General features: G+C 38.5%; 1 protein-coding gene across 1 annotated transcript in view; it reads right to left on the bottom strand.

Annotated features, from left to right (window-relative positions):
* Positions 1-293: 293 nt before the first annotated feature.
* SIPA1L1 (signal induced proliferation associated 1 like 1) overlaps positions 294-14427 on the bottom strand; it is a 381936-nt gene continuing 367802 nt past the window's right edge. Inside the window, 4 exon segments of the mRNA XM_043981815.1 lie at positions 294-2344; positions 2985-3069; positions 7089-7203; positions 8562-8708. Coding sequence (XP_043837750.1) covers positions 2201-2344; positions 2985-3069; positions 7089-7203; positions 8562-8708 — 491 coding nt within the window. The 3' untranslated portion in view covers positions 294-2200.

Here is a 14427-nt window from a genome sequence, read left to right on the forward strand (position 1 = left end):
GAATTAAAATTTCCTATGAAAATTTCACAGATGAATAATCAAGAATTTGCTCCATTATAAAAGCACTGTGAAAATATAAAGTGGTATAGAAATATTAAGTTAAACATAGAAGGTTCATTATGCATCATTCTCTTAGATACATAATCTAATCATGGATAATAAAACATTGGTATTATATGACGTTAAAGAAATGTGGTGGAAAAGGAATGAAAAGTAGCAAAAATCAATTTTTGTGTAGTTTTTCAAATAAGAAAACCTCAAAAAATAATGCCAAAGGGGTTTAGAAGAGCCTTTCAAGTAAGTTTTATTGTCTGAATTTTACAAGTAGCCTTTAGAGGCTTCATACAAGAATTCTGTTGCAAAACTCTAATAAATAGTCTGCCCCAAGCCCCAAAACAAAATTTAAAACAAAATAAAGACCAAACTTAGAATAAGCAAGACTTCAGAATGCTTGGATGTTAGCAATATTTCCCATTTACAAATAATATCAGGCACTGTACAAACCTCCTTCATACAAATCAAAGAGAAAGAGTCACAATCTTTACAAAATAACTTGGAAATCTCCCTTTTCCCATAATGCAAGAATTACTAGAAAATAATTTCAAGAGAGGAGGAGGAAAATCACAACATGGAATGAAATTTTAGCTAAAAATTTCAGGGAGAGAGGATATGAATGTATATGGCTTCTCTGGGGCTCAGGGGAGAGAAATTATTTTCAAACAGTATGAGAAAATTTGAAAGATGTAGAAATGATGAACAATTGTTGCAGGTCAATTGCTCAATTACAGGCATGATAACACAAATTTTGTGATGATTATGAAGGCTCAGAGGAAAAGACTCCTCCAAAGGAGGACTCCTCCTTTGCTTTCCTCCAAAGGGCTAGACATGGTTCAGAGCAGCATCATGGTTCAGCATTGGGGCCCCTTATGGTTGTCCTATCATGCCCAAGCGGTTTGGGCTTTTTGAATTTAAATGGCAAATCAATAATTTCTTCAGAGACACTGCTTTGAGAGTCCCAATTTAGAAAACCCCATGCTTTGATGTCACATGGGGTTGAAAAGTCAATTCTAGATATCTAGTCAAGCATGTGAATACTGTTCTTATCCTGTCCACTGCATTCAAAAGGCAAGCAACAGCTCTTTACCATTTTATAATTTACTCTTATTACTACATTTCCCTAACTGTCCCCTAGCAAAGACTAACACCCAAATCTTTTCTGGGTACTTTTAATGAGGATTAGTTGGCCAGTTTTTGGTCTCATGTCTCTTTTCTCTTATCCTACTAAAGAACAGCCATACATAAAATGGAGAGACTGGAGTTCTTGGCATGGGCCACTCAATGCAGGTGGTGTGAGGGAATCTTAAACAACTTTATGTTTGCAGCCAAGAGGGTTATCAGAGGTCGATTCTACATTAGGAGAGATTGCTTAAGATTTCACTAAAGAAGCATATTTGCCCTGTGGAAAGTAGATGGAAGCGTATCCACAGGAAACCACGGGTGACAAGTCACGTAGTAATGTGGGACATGGAAAAGATCATGAATAACACGTCCCATCCATGGTCTTCAGCCTCTGTTCCCATCTAATTCTGCTGTTCTGGGTAACACAGGGTAAAACAGCATTGACTCATGCATTCAAGGGAGATACAAACTCCTCATCTCTAGTCACCTCAGCAAAGAAGGTAAGGAACGTAGCCCTAACACTAACCCCCAATAAACAATCCAAAATAAACATGTATTCGTTTTCTAGTAATCATCATATTTGCCAGGAGAGCAAGAAAAAACTTGGATTACCTGAAAGAGAAAGGAAAGAGCTGATGGGAAATAAATGAGGCAGGTGGACTAGGTCATTCTAGTCTCATCCCCATCTTTTTTCTTTATACATTACAGAGAAAGATACTGTGCAAAAAAATAAAGACATTCACATTTTAGCAGTTAAACTTTTATTTTACTTTTTACTTTTTTATTTAATTATTTTTTTGTTTTTGTTTTTCTACAAAAGGCAGATATTGATTGTTGATCTGCAATTGTTCTGTTTGTGCACTCGCAAAAAAGGGGATATCTATAAGGAAGGTGGGGAAAGTGCTCTGAAGATGCTTTCAATAGCATGATTACAGGGCATTAAAGCAGTCTCAGGAGAAACATTCCCTCTTGGTCCCCCTTCCACACCGTCCCTCCCCCCACCTGCATGTTTTATCAGTCTTTAGCTCATATCAATTGTGTTGAAGACCCATTCAGTGAATTTTTTCAGCTTGTCTGATGCAGTCTGGGATTCCTCTTGTAAACGCAAGTTGTCTTCCCGAAGATGCTGGACTTCAGCCTGAAGATGAGCTTTGTCTTCTTTTTCCTGAGAAAGGTCAAAGAGTGGGAGGAAACCCTCAGAGAGTGAGTACCCAAGAGGTGGAAAGTAAAGGCATATACCCAAGAGAGAGAAACTAGATGTGGGTCATACCTGGGGCCTTATTTTTACATCCACTAGATAGCTTAGGTATATGACCTAGGGTGCTCAGAAATAAGGAATTCTCAACCTTGATGCTACTGAGTAATATTCTCTCTGGGTAACAATTATTAGAATTCAGCTTGGGGAAAAAAAATCTAATGTAGAAGCACATGGAACCTATACACATGAGAACAAGTCCCTTTTCCATGTTGTGGATATATGTTTTCCTATCTTGTCCTGACTGAGCCTTGAAATTATCTAATGAAAAGAAAATCACTTTTTGTGAATTGCACCAAAGACCTGTTTTGGTTATGTCTCAGGTGACAGGGACTGGCGTAACCAAGAGGCAGCTGTCCTGCCCTTAGCAGCCATCTAAACCTGCCTGTGGGTAGCTAATACTTGGGAACACTAGGCTGCACTTTCAGCCTACACCTAAAACTGGAAAAAAGCAATGACCTTGTACAACAAGAGCATACTTGAACAATGCTTACTTTATCCTCAGACCCTGATATAGATTGGGATATTTGCTTTTAGAATAAATGTTTACCTTTTTCAAATCTTCTTGAAGCATCTTCAGCATACCTTCCAACTGGTCCACTTTAGAAGCCAGTGTAGGAGAAGAATCTTTACTGCTGGGAAAAAAAAAAAAAGACCAGGATCCCTGTTAGCAGGAATCTCTGTGACTCTTTTGTTGTTGTTGTTGTTACATTTTAAGTTCCAAACTGTCTCCCTCCCTCCCTCTCTCCCTTCCCACCACGTACTAGAGAACGCCACCTTCTGACACAGATATATCTACTTCTACCTATACTTCTATACATGTAAAACCATATTACGCATACTTCTATTTATCAGTTCATTCTCTAGAGGTGGGTAGTATCTTCCTTCATTGGTCCTTTGTGGTTGATTTGAATATTTATAATACTCAGAATAGCTTAATTGTTCACAGTTATTCTTTGAACAATATTGCTGTTACTGTATACAACACTCTATTCATTCTGCTCATTTCGTTCTTCATTATTTCATGCAAGTCTGTCCATGTTTTTCTAAAATAACCTGCTTATTGTTTCTTACAGCACAGTAGTATCCCATCACATATACCACAACTTGTTCGTCCAATCCCAATTAATGGGCATATCCTCAATTTCCAGTTCTTTGTCACCACAAAGAGAGCTACTATAAATGTTTTAGAACATAGGTTGTTTTCCTTTTTCCCCGATCACCTTGAGAAAGAGACCTAATAGCAGTATTGCTGGTTAAAAAGGTATACAAAATTTTACAATTCTTTGGGCATAATTCCAGATTGCTTTCCAAAATGATTGGATCAGTTCACAGTTCCACTAACAGAATATTTAAGGTACCAATTTTCCCACATCCCCTCCAACATTTGTCATTTTCCCCTTCTAACACATTTTAGTCAATCTGATAGGTGTGAGATGATATCTCAGAGTTGTTTTAATTTGCATTTCTCTAATCAATAATGATTTAAAGCATTTTTTCATATCATTAAATACAGCTTTGATTTCTTCATTCAAAAACTGCCTGTGCATATCCTTTGACCTCTTACCTGTTGGGGAATAACTCATATTCTTATAAATTTGACAAAGTTCTCTATATATTTGAGATGAGACCTTTATCAGAGAAACTATCTATAAAAATGTTTCCCCCAATTTTCGGCTTTCCTTCTAACCTTGGCTACATTGTATCAAAATTATCCATTTTTCCATCTCACAATGCAGCACTGCCTTTGTAAGCAGGTTTTCACAATGTCAAACTGCTCAGTATGGTCAATATACTTTTTTTTTTCCTAGAAGGACAACTTCAATAACAGAAGTTGTACCTATGTTTTAGTGATAGTCAATAACAGCCTTTGCTGAGCATATCATATCTTTGTTTCCAAAGAACAAAGGATAATGAGCAAAAACATGCTTTGGTAATATGAGGGGGCAGGGGAACATATAAAAGGGGAACTTTCTGACAACGATAACTGCCAAATAATGAAATAATTTCTTAGGAAAACTATGGCATTTCTCAGTGCTTTCTCAAGACAGAACAGCTGCCCACCTGTGGGAGATGGTTGAAGATGGGCTTGTCTTAAGGCAAAGGGGAGGGGCTGCCTCAAGAACATCATTCTCAAGAACATCATTTTCTGTAGACAATTATCTAACCACATCTTAAAAACCAGGACATCTTTTCTAAAGTATCTTAAAAACCAGCCTACATGTTACACAAGTGGCAAGTCCAATTTTAACACAGCGTTGTTCCTAGCATCATGTTATTATAGAGAACAAAAAAGATGATACACATTCTCCTTTCCTTTTTTATTTTTTAAACATTCTAAACACTCTTTTCCTGATAGGTTTGTGGCACAAAAGCCAGGAGAGCAGGAGTGAGAAAAAACAAAAGATTCATTTTCTTGGCTTGGGTTCCACTCCCATGGCCCTGAGTGTGAGACTGGGCTCTCTGAAAGCTGGGTTCTGTCAGAGTGATAGAATTTCAGAGTTGGAAGGGACCCCCCCCTCCAGGGGCCATGTAGAAGTATCTGTATTTGACCAAGAATCCCATTACAGCATCCCTAACCACCGTCATCCATTATTAGGAAGTTTTCCTAATAACCAAGCTAGTCTTTACAACAATATCCACCCAGTGCTCCTCATTCTGCTTGGTGAAACCAAGGAGAACAAGCTAGGGTGCCTACTCTTTCTATAAATTTCTCATGTGACCTTTGGTCATGTAATCTCTGTAAGCCCAAGACTGTGAAGGAAGAAGATGCCTAACCCATTCGCCTTTTTGGAGAAGTGAGAGGAGGTGTCAGTCAAAGTGCAAGTTAGAATTCCTGTCCTAGAGAAAACTATGCAGATCCCTGCTTTTGGTTCATCCCTAGCACCATAAAGCAAATACCATAGTAATAAAGTATGTGACAAGCTTGTCAAATTAAAGGAATAATAATAATAATAATAACCATCTCACATGGGGCCAGGAAAACTGGGTCCTCTGCCATTGTCCTCTGTAAAAACTTATTAGCTAAAACTGTTGCCTGTTCATTTACAAGCAGCAAATGAATATGATTTTGAAAAGAAACCACCACTTGCAATTAATTAATGGACTTCTGTTAACTAAAATGGCATCATGTGGTATTTTCTAAACTGCTAGTGGAATGGTTTGTAATGGAATAGGAGAATGGAAATTAAATACTAAGGCTTCATTCCAATTCTCTTGTCTAATTAACAGAAGAAGGTACAACGTGACAGTCACAAGTCATTTTCCATTCTAAATAAAATAATCCTAACATTTCCTCATGCAACTTTCCCCAAAGAAAGATGACATTTGAGTTCTTCTTTAGAAAATTCTTTGTCCTCCCTCCTCCCCAAGCTCTCCTGAAGTACCAAAAAGCTGAGTTTTACTCAATGCTGAGCTGCTCCAACGATGCTTTATTATACCTTTCTTCAAGCAGTCAAGTTTTTCACAACACCATGGTGGCAGAAGTGTATGTGGGATGAGGATGTGGGGTGGGTTTTTGTTTTTTTGTTGTTATTTTTTTGGATAGTGAAAAAATATTTAACATGAAGAAATACTTAACATGATCACTGTCTTTAAGTAATTGAGGGCATATCATGGGTAATATGGTTATATTTGCTGAGCTTGACCAATGGGGCAGAATTAGGAATACAATTCTGAAGGTCAGGAAATAGACTTGGGCTTGATCCGAAGGAAAAGCTCCTTAACAATTAGGGTCACTCTGAAGTTGAATGGGATGTTTGGTTCCCACTCAAGAGAAGTCTTCAAGGAAAGGCTAGCTGACCATTTGTTTTTGTATGCTGTGGATGGGATTCTCATTCAGGCACAAGGTGGACTAGTGATAACCACTTACCCCCTTACACAGCACTTCTCACACATGGAATGTCTGCTAAAACTGACTGATGAACTTCTCTTTTATAGGAACAGCTCATGGTCATCAGTCTTAAATATCCAGACCATAGCCAAGAGCCAGGAAACAAACAGAAAAGACTTCCAAAAAGCAGAAAGAGCTGTCACAAAGTCCACACACCAGAGTTTGTGCACTGTACTTAAAGAAGAGCCCCTCTGAGCCTGATGTAGAGAGCACTATCTTTTCTATTAGACATCACTGTAATAAATTGGAACATCTAGTTTCCTAGCCTATGGCAGATTAGAAACAGGAAATCAGAGGGGTTAAGGGAAGAAGGAAGTTAAGACTAGATACAGGCACACAGGCATCATCAAGAAGTGACAGCCTGATAATGAGGTGGGTGGGAAAATGAGTCTAAAAAGCAGAGAAGATAATTCCAAAGTATAGCTGTGTGATACTATTTAAGTGTGGGGACAAACCGTTCTGTATCTCAACAATCCTAGAGAGTATCATTGTATCATTATATCTTATATGTTCTGTTTAAAAAGGCAAGAAAGTAGCTAAAATATTTTAGGACCTATTTCATTCAAAGTGGTTAAAATTTGAAGGCAAAAAGGTTTTGGTCCTTTTGGGTAGGTAATTAAGCTTTACTTATAGAGAAAAGCTTTATGCAGAATAATCTCAACCTATACAAGGTGTCATGTATGTTCCCATCCTTTCATATAGCTTAATTGCATCAGGAGAAAAGAGTACACAAAGTAAAACACACGACCCACGGAGCCCAACCTTCCGTAAGACTTCATCTGGGCCATGGCTTGGTCTTCTAGATGGTCACTGTTGGATGCAGCACTCAGGGGTCGGTGGTTCTCATCACTAGCAGCAAAGAACGAGGCTCGCTGGACTGGAAAGGAAATAAGAAGCCACTCATTCTCTTCTTAGGACACTAACTAAGCCAGGTGCCTATGCAAACTAAAAAGCCAACAAATGCCCTTTAGGGGAAAAATACATGTGAAATAAATAAAAGGCATGGGTTGTAGTGCCCAGGCTGGTGCATCCACACTGTTATTACAAGTAAGACTCTTCACTGAATTTCTGTGTCCAGAGGTGGCAAAAATTTTAACAAAAAGGGGACAAGACATGAAAGGCTCTTCTTTTTCTGCCTAATGAACTAGAGCACATGGCAGGCATTAGTTCAAACTTCCATTAGAGGTCATCTGCTCAGTGTGGGGAAGGGGTTGTTGTAACCTGAAGAAGAACATACAATCAATGCTTTCAAATCAGCTGGAGTCAGTGAAACTAGAATTAATTAGCCATTAGGGGTTCCTGTGGACTTATTGATATCACTACGTAAGAAAACTGGTCTTGATATCAAAGACTCAAATGGCAGTTAAAAATTGATCCCTCTTCAGCCCAAAACATTCACATTTAAAATACGAGCCAACAGGGGGCAGCTAGATGGCGCAGTGGATAGAGCACCGGCCCTGGAGTCAGGAGGACCTGAGTTCAAATCCAGTCTCAGACACTTGACATTTACTAGCTGTGTGACCCTGGGCAAGTCACTTAACCCCAATTGCCTCATTAAAAAAACAAACAAACAAACAAAAACGAGCCAACAAGAGAAATCAAAACCTTCTAAGTCAAGACAAAACTGCTCTTCCCCACGTGTGTAAAGAAGAAGGGCCAAAATCTGGGGTTTGCTTTAGCTCAGCAAACATTAAAAAAGGTGGTGGGAATCAGTCAGTTGACCAGTGGGCTGGTAACGTGGTCAGTCTTAAAATGGGCAAGAGGAAAATATAAAGTATCCAACTGACTATGCATAAAGGAAGGAGAGGGGAAGGCATGGGAGGCCTCAGACCACTGGTGGCAGAGACTGGAGGCTAGGGAAGAAAGAGTTCCCAAATTATCCTGAAATATATTTCAGCCACGTTGTGGAAATGTCTTCACAATGTGGTGAGGGTTCATCTCTGGATTTATGTTCTTGGCAGTGGAATGACCGTTAGGATTCTGCCACACCCCTCCTTTTTCAGTATGACAGATGGGAGACTCAGCCAGACATCCTTGTCATAGATTTACATTCGTGAAAAGCAATTCATTATACTGGAGTCTGTCCAGAAAGTGTCTGTGTTCTTGTTATGTCACTGAGAATTAGGATTAAACAATCAAGTTGGCCCTGAGTGGGAACATCGTTGTGTTTTTGTCATGTATATTTCAACAGGATAGCTAAGGGAACTTTCCAACTTAAGGGTTCACTATACTTACCCTCAAAAGCTTTGGCAGCATCTACCAGGTTTGACCAATCCAGGTCAGAAGCAGAGTCTGGCAAGGGCATGAGACCCGGGTCAGGCATAGGCTGTCTTCTCGGCTCCTGGATATCAGTGAGGGAGCTGTCTGAAGCTGAGAACTCTCCTGCAAGGAAGTAGAAGGAAGAAGGGACATTCAGAAGAAAATAATGAAACATTCAATGTCCACTACCTTTAATCAGAAGAAAAACAGCTCACTGTTAATCACCATTGGCCAGCCACTGGGGATGAGAATTTATTCTTTGCTTATCCACATTCAGGGACTTTCTTTTTTTTAGTAATAATAAACATTTTTATTTAAAGGTTTTTTTTTTTTTTAAAGTGAGGCAATTGGGGTTAAGTGACTTGCCCAAGGTCACACAGCTAGTAAGTGTTAAGTGTCTGAGGCTGGATTTGAACTCAGGTACTCCTGACTCCAGGGCCGGTGCTCTATCCACTGTGCCACCTAGCCGCCCCTATTTAAAGTTTTGAGTTCCAAATTCTATCCCCCTCCTCTCCCTCCCCTCCCTCTTCCCTGAGGCAGTAAGCAATCAGATATAGATTATACATGTGCAATTATGTATAACATTGCCTTTTAGTAATTTTGTATAAAAATCTTGAATAAAAGGAAAAAAAAGTGAAAACTAGCATGCTTCAGTGTGTGTTCAATCAATATCAGTTCTTTCTTTGGAGGTAGATAATATGCTTTATCATTAGTTCTTTGGGATTGTCTTGGATCATCGTATTGTTGAGAATAGTTAAGTCATTCACAGTTCTTCATCAAACAGTATTGCTGTCACTGTGCACAACATTCTCCTGGTTCTGCTCACTTCACTACACATCAGTTCATACAAGTCTTTCCAGGCATTTCTGATATCATCCTGCTTGTTATTTCTTATAGCACAATAATATTCCATCACCATCATATACCACAGCTTCTTCAACTATTCCCCAATTGATGGGCATTTGATTTCCAATTCTTAGCCACCACTAAAAAAGCTGCTATAAGTATTTTTGTACAAATAGGTCTTTTTGTCTTTTTTGGAATTTCTTTTAAAAGGAAATATGATTTGATGTTTTTATGGATAAGGAGATAGGTGGATATTCTTTCTGTAAGTTCATATTGCAACCCCTCCATGCTTTATTGTTTGTGCAGTTTTCAACTAAGTTTTACCATAAATTCTCCTGCAGATGGTCTGTTCAATAGACTGAGGGCCAAAGTAAATGCTCTAAATTTCTGACCACATTTTAATTTTTTTATTTTTGACTGTGGCATAAACTGTGGAAAAGTTACTTTCGATCCAAGGCATGTTATATAAAACAGAGGACTGAAGCAATCTCTTGCCCAAACTCTTTGGCCTGGGACAGATTCAGGTTTCCTAAAATCCTGGAGAACTCAGAAGATCTCATGCAATCACTGATTTATCCTAGAGCCCAAACCAGGGGGGATCTTCTGATATGCTCTAAAGGAGCAAAAGGGTTCATTCTGTCCTGGACTCTTTAAGACTTCTCTGAAATGAATGAAAAATACTCTTATCTTGTTCTTGACCAACTCCAGGGTTGCCTTGCTTGTATTTCTCTTTATTCTTTGGAGAGGAGGAGACTGAGTATCAATCAGATATCAGATTTGCCTTCTGCAATTCAAGCTATAGTCCCAGGTAGAACTGGATAACTTCCAAGAATCCTTCCAACTCTAAGATTCTATAATTCCCACAAATCCATCTTTTCCAGTGAAGCCAGAACAATCCTATTAACTAGAACTAGTCATATCACCATTGTGCTACCTACCAGATAAAGTTCAAATTCCTATGCACTTGGGGCCTTTCACATTCCCTTTCCAGCCTCTGATATTACTCTCCTCCCCAAAACTATGCTTGAGCCAAAACTCTGCCTTCCAGTCAAGCACTGTGGCCTCCTTCTATGTCAGTGCCTTTACTCCATCTGTTTGCTATGTCTGGAATGTCAACCTTCCCACCCCAATTTATTGAATTCCCAGACATCTTTTCAAAGCATCTTATATGCCACCTCTTCTCCTAATTGCCCCTACTGGTAATAACCTTCCTCTTCGGACCACACATACTATTTTGTTGTGTAACTGTAATACTCATCATTGAAATCGTATATGATAGCTATGTTCTCATATTTCCCTCTCACACTGTAAAACTTTATGAGGACAGAGACCATGTGCATCCTCCACATTTCAGTGCCTACCATAGTTCTCTGCAGTATGTATTTAAAGTATTTGCTTGAATGATGAAGCATGAGGCTTACATTTCCCAAAAGAAGGAATGTGTTGATTGATTAATTTTAAATTGTAGGGGCAGCTAGATGGCACAGTGGATAGAGCACCGGCCCTGGAGTCAGGAGTACCTGAGTTCAAATCCGGCCTCAGACACTTAACACTTACTAGCTGTGTGACCCTGGGCAAGTCACTTAACCCCAATTGCCTCACTAAAAAAAAAAAAAAAAAAATTTAAATTGTACTTAGTGATCACCAGGGAGAGTTCTATCAGAGGGGAAAGGAAAAGAAAGATATATTTAAGAAAGAATAACACTAAGAACATTTTTATTCAAATTCTACTGAATGAATATGTCAATTGCATCATTACCAAAATCCCAGAAGTTCCTGAATCTCCTTATTTCTGTTCCCTTAGATCTGACTTCTCCAGGAGGGCACCAAAGCTAAAGCCATATTGATCTAATTGTGTCTATGCAGTGGCCAGTCAGTCAATATCTTCCTGGTTCCTTGTAGGCAGCAAGGGGCTCTAGCATTGTCTAGGAGCGACTGGCCAGAATCCTTTGGTGAGAAAAATACTTAGTTGGATGAATCTGTGATCAGAACATCAGTACTCCCTACAAGGCAGGCACTGAAGTGAGGAGGATGCAAAATTTAGGCAGGACATAGTCCCTTTCCTCATAAAGTTTTTATACATATTGTAACCTATCCACTCACTTTTATCTTGTATAACTGTTTATGCTCCCTTGTAACTCCTTTGGAGGAGGGCCACATGACTCCTGGAATACTTCTATTACATTTCTTGATATTATAAGGATATCAATGGATCACCTGTGGGATCCTCTCCTTTTGTTACTTGGCTGACCTAACTCTTTCTTCAGTAACACATCTCTTTACTGATATTTTTCTGTTGTTTCTACTGCACAATTCTTAGATGTTTGTATGTTCCAGCATACTCATGCCTGCCGCATGCACTAATTCTTGGGAGAAGTAGCACTGAGCCATACACGATCACTAGAAGAATATTAACGCTAAAAGAAAATCAATGCTTTGTTGGAGGGAGAAGCTTGGGGACATAAAAGTATTGCAGAATGGGCTGATGATGAGTGAGATGAGCAGAACCAGAAGAACATTGTACACAGTATCATCAACATTGAGTGTTGATCTACAGTGATGGACTATATTCTTCTCACCAATGCAGTGGTACAGAAGAGTTCCAGGGGACTCATGATAGAAGAGGATCTCCAAATCCAAGAAAAAAAACAACAACTGTGGAGTATAAATGCTGAATGAACCATACTATTTCTTTTGTTTTTGGTGCTGTTGTTTTTTCTATTTTGAGGTTTTTCATCATTGCTCTGATTTTTCTCTTATAACATGACTAATGCAGAAATAGGATTAATGTTATTATGTGTATGTGTGTGTATATATATATATACATATACATATATACATATATATATATATACACATACATACATATATATATAAAACACCTATATCAGATTACCTTCTGTCTAGGAGAGGGGGGAGGGAGGGAGAAAAATCTGAAATTGGAAAGCCTGTATAATAAACAAAAGTTGAGAACTATCTCTACATGTAACAGGAAAAAAATAAAATACTTTATTAATTAAAAAAAAAAGTATTGCAGAGTCCCCTCACAGAGGTGATCCAGATCTACTGAATCAAATACTTCTATCATCAAAAAACAACAGACACAATCAATTGTGTGAGTGTGAAGATATGGCTTTTGTTTGGTCATTTTTTCAGTTGTGTCTGACTCTTAATGACTCCATTTGGGGTTTTCCTGGAGTGGTTTGCCATTTCCTTATCTAGTTCATTTTACATATGAGGAAACCAAAGCTAACAAGTGTCTGAGGCCAGATTTGAACTCAGGAAGATGGATCTTCCTGACTCCAGGCCTGGTCCTCTATCTACTGTATCATCTAGCTGCCCCCATATAGCCTACTAGAGAATATAATCTGTGAAAGATGGATTTTCTTCTCACTTTCATCAGGGTGGACCTTGATAGATATGTTGACTGTTTTCATAAATATTTCATAGAGATGAAAATGAAGACATGGGTTGGTAATGTATAGAGCTGGGATTTATATAGCATTTTAAGGTTTGCAAAACACTTTATAAATATTGTCTCATTTGATTCTCTCAATTACCCAGAAATCTAGGTGATATTATTATCCCCATTTTACAGATGAGGAAACTGAGGCAGAGAGAAGTTAAGTGACTTGCCAGGGTCACATATCTAATAAGTGTCTGAGGCAGGATATGAACTCCAGTCTTCCTGATTCCAAGACCAGTGCTCTATCCACTGCACCACCTTGCTGCTGGCTGCACTTTCCATCTGTTTTCTTTAGTGATATTACTACCTCTTTATTTACTACACCAGGAAATGAGGTTAAGAATCCAAATGTGGTGGTTCTATTGTTGTTGATATTGAGTTTGTGACAAACTTATAAATGTGTGATCTCTTGTACTTTTCCTGTGCTGTCCACTTTCTCCTTTCATCCTTAGATGTCTTCCCAATGATTATGTCTCTCACCAAACTGGAGGCATGTGTACCAGAATTCTTGGCTTATCAGCCATAGTGATCATAATTTTGAACCACCTTCCATTTTGTAAAATTTTACAAACAAGTTTATATTTTAGATTGGTGTTGTTTATGCACCAGCACTGATCTTGAGTTGCTGGCCAAGTGATGAGAAAGGAATCTTTAATTCATTAAACAACAGAAGAAATTCTACACTATTCTGACCTACAGCCTAACGCTAGAAACAAAGATCCATTCTTTTGTTTGCTCCTAAAAGAGCAACATTATGTACAGGAGATGTTATATGAAGTCAGTGCAAGTAGGAACTGGAGGTGGGGAAACTGAGAGGCCATTCCCCTTTAGTGAATTTCCTTTAATAGGAGAAGAAAATAAAAGAGGACGAGTCACAAAAAGGAGATAGCTAGGTTTTAAAAGTTTTCGTATGCATATGGAAAATAACTGACCATAACCTATAGGCCACAAGCCTTTATTTTTCCTTTCAAGGGTTATGTAAATAACTCTGAACCTACCTTGGGTTAAATCTGAAGCCATACACACAGAATCCAAAGTGACACAATATCATTTTATAAATACTCAACCATTGTCAACACCAGTGAAGGAAGCCAAACAAAGCTTCAAATGAACACATTTCCACAGTGACATCTTCTAGGGGGGTTTTGAAGGAGGAGCTCATTTTCCAGATTTGAGGTATGGAATGGGTCACTTTGTTGCATTTCAGGGCATGATGGCCAGTACCAAATTATAAACATGGAAAAAACTGAAAAAGAGGCCTAGTAAGGGTCATCTGAAACTGTGGGCAAGTTCCTGAAATAGGGCAGATGCAAGGGCAAGATAGAGAGTTCTGGGGGATGAGTCTAGAGCGTGTGATCATACAAGTAAAACAAAAGGCAGAAAAAATGATTAGTGCAAATCCATGTGCATCTCTAGAAATACCTGTTTACAAGGAGTTAAAACATTTTGTCAATTAAGATAAGCTGGTATATAACAGAATATATTTAGCAGTTGTTTTCTTTTCCCAAGTATGCAAAGAACTGCTTTGAA

This window comes from Dromiciops gliroides, chromosome 2 (genome assembly GCF_019393635.1).
Source record: "Dromiciops gliroides isolate mDroGli1 chromosome 2, mDroGli1.pri, whole genome shotgun sequence".
NCBI classification, from domain to species: Eukaryota; Metazoa; Chordata; class Mammalia; order Microbiotheria; family Microbiotheriidae; genus Dromiciops; species Dromiciops gliroides.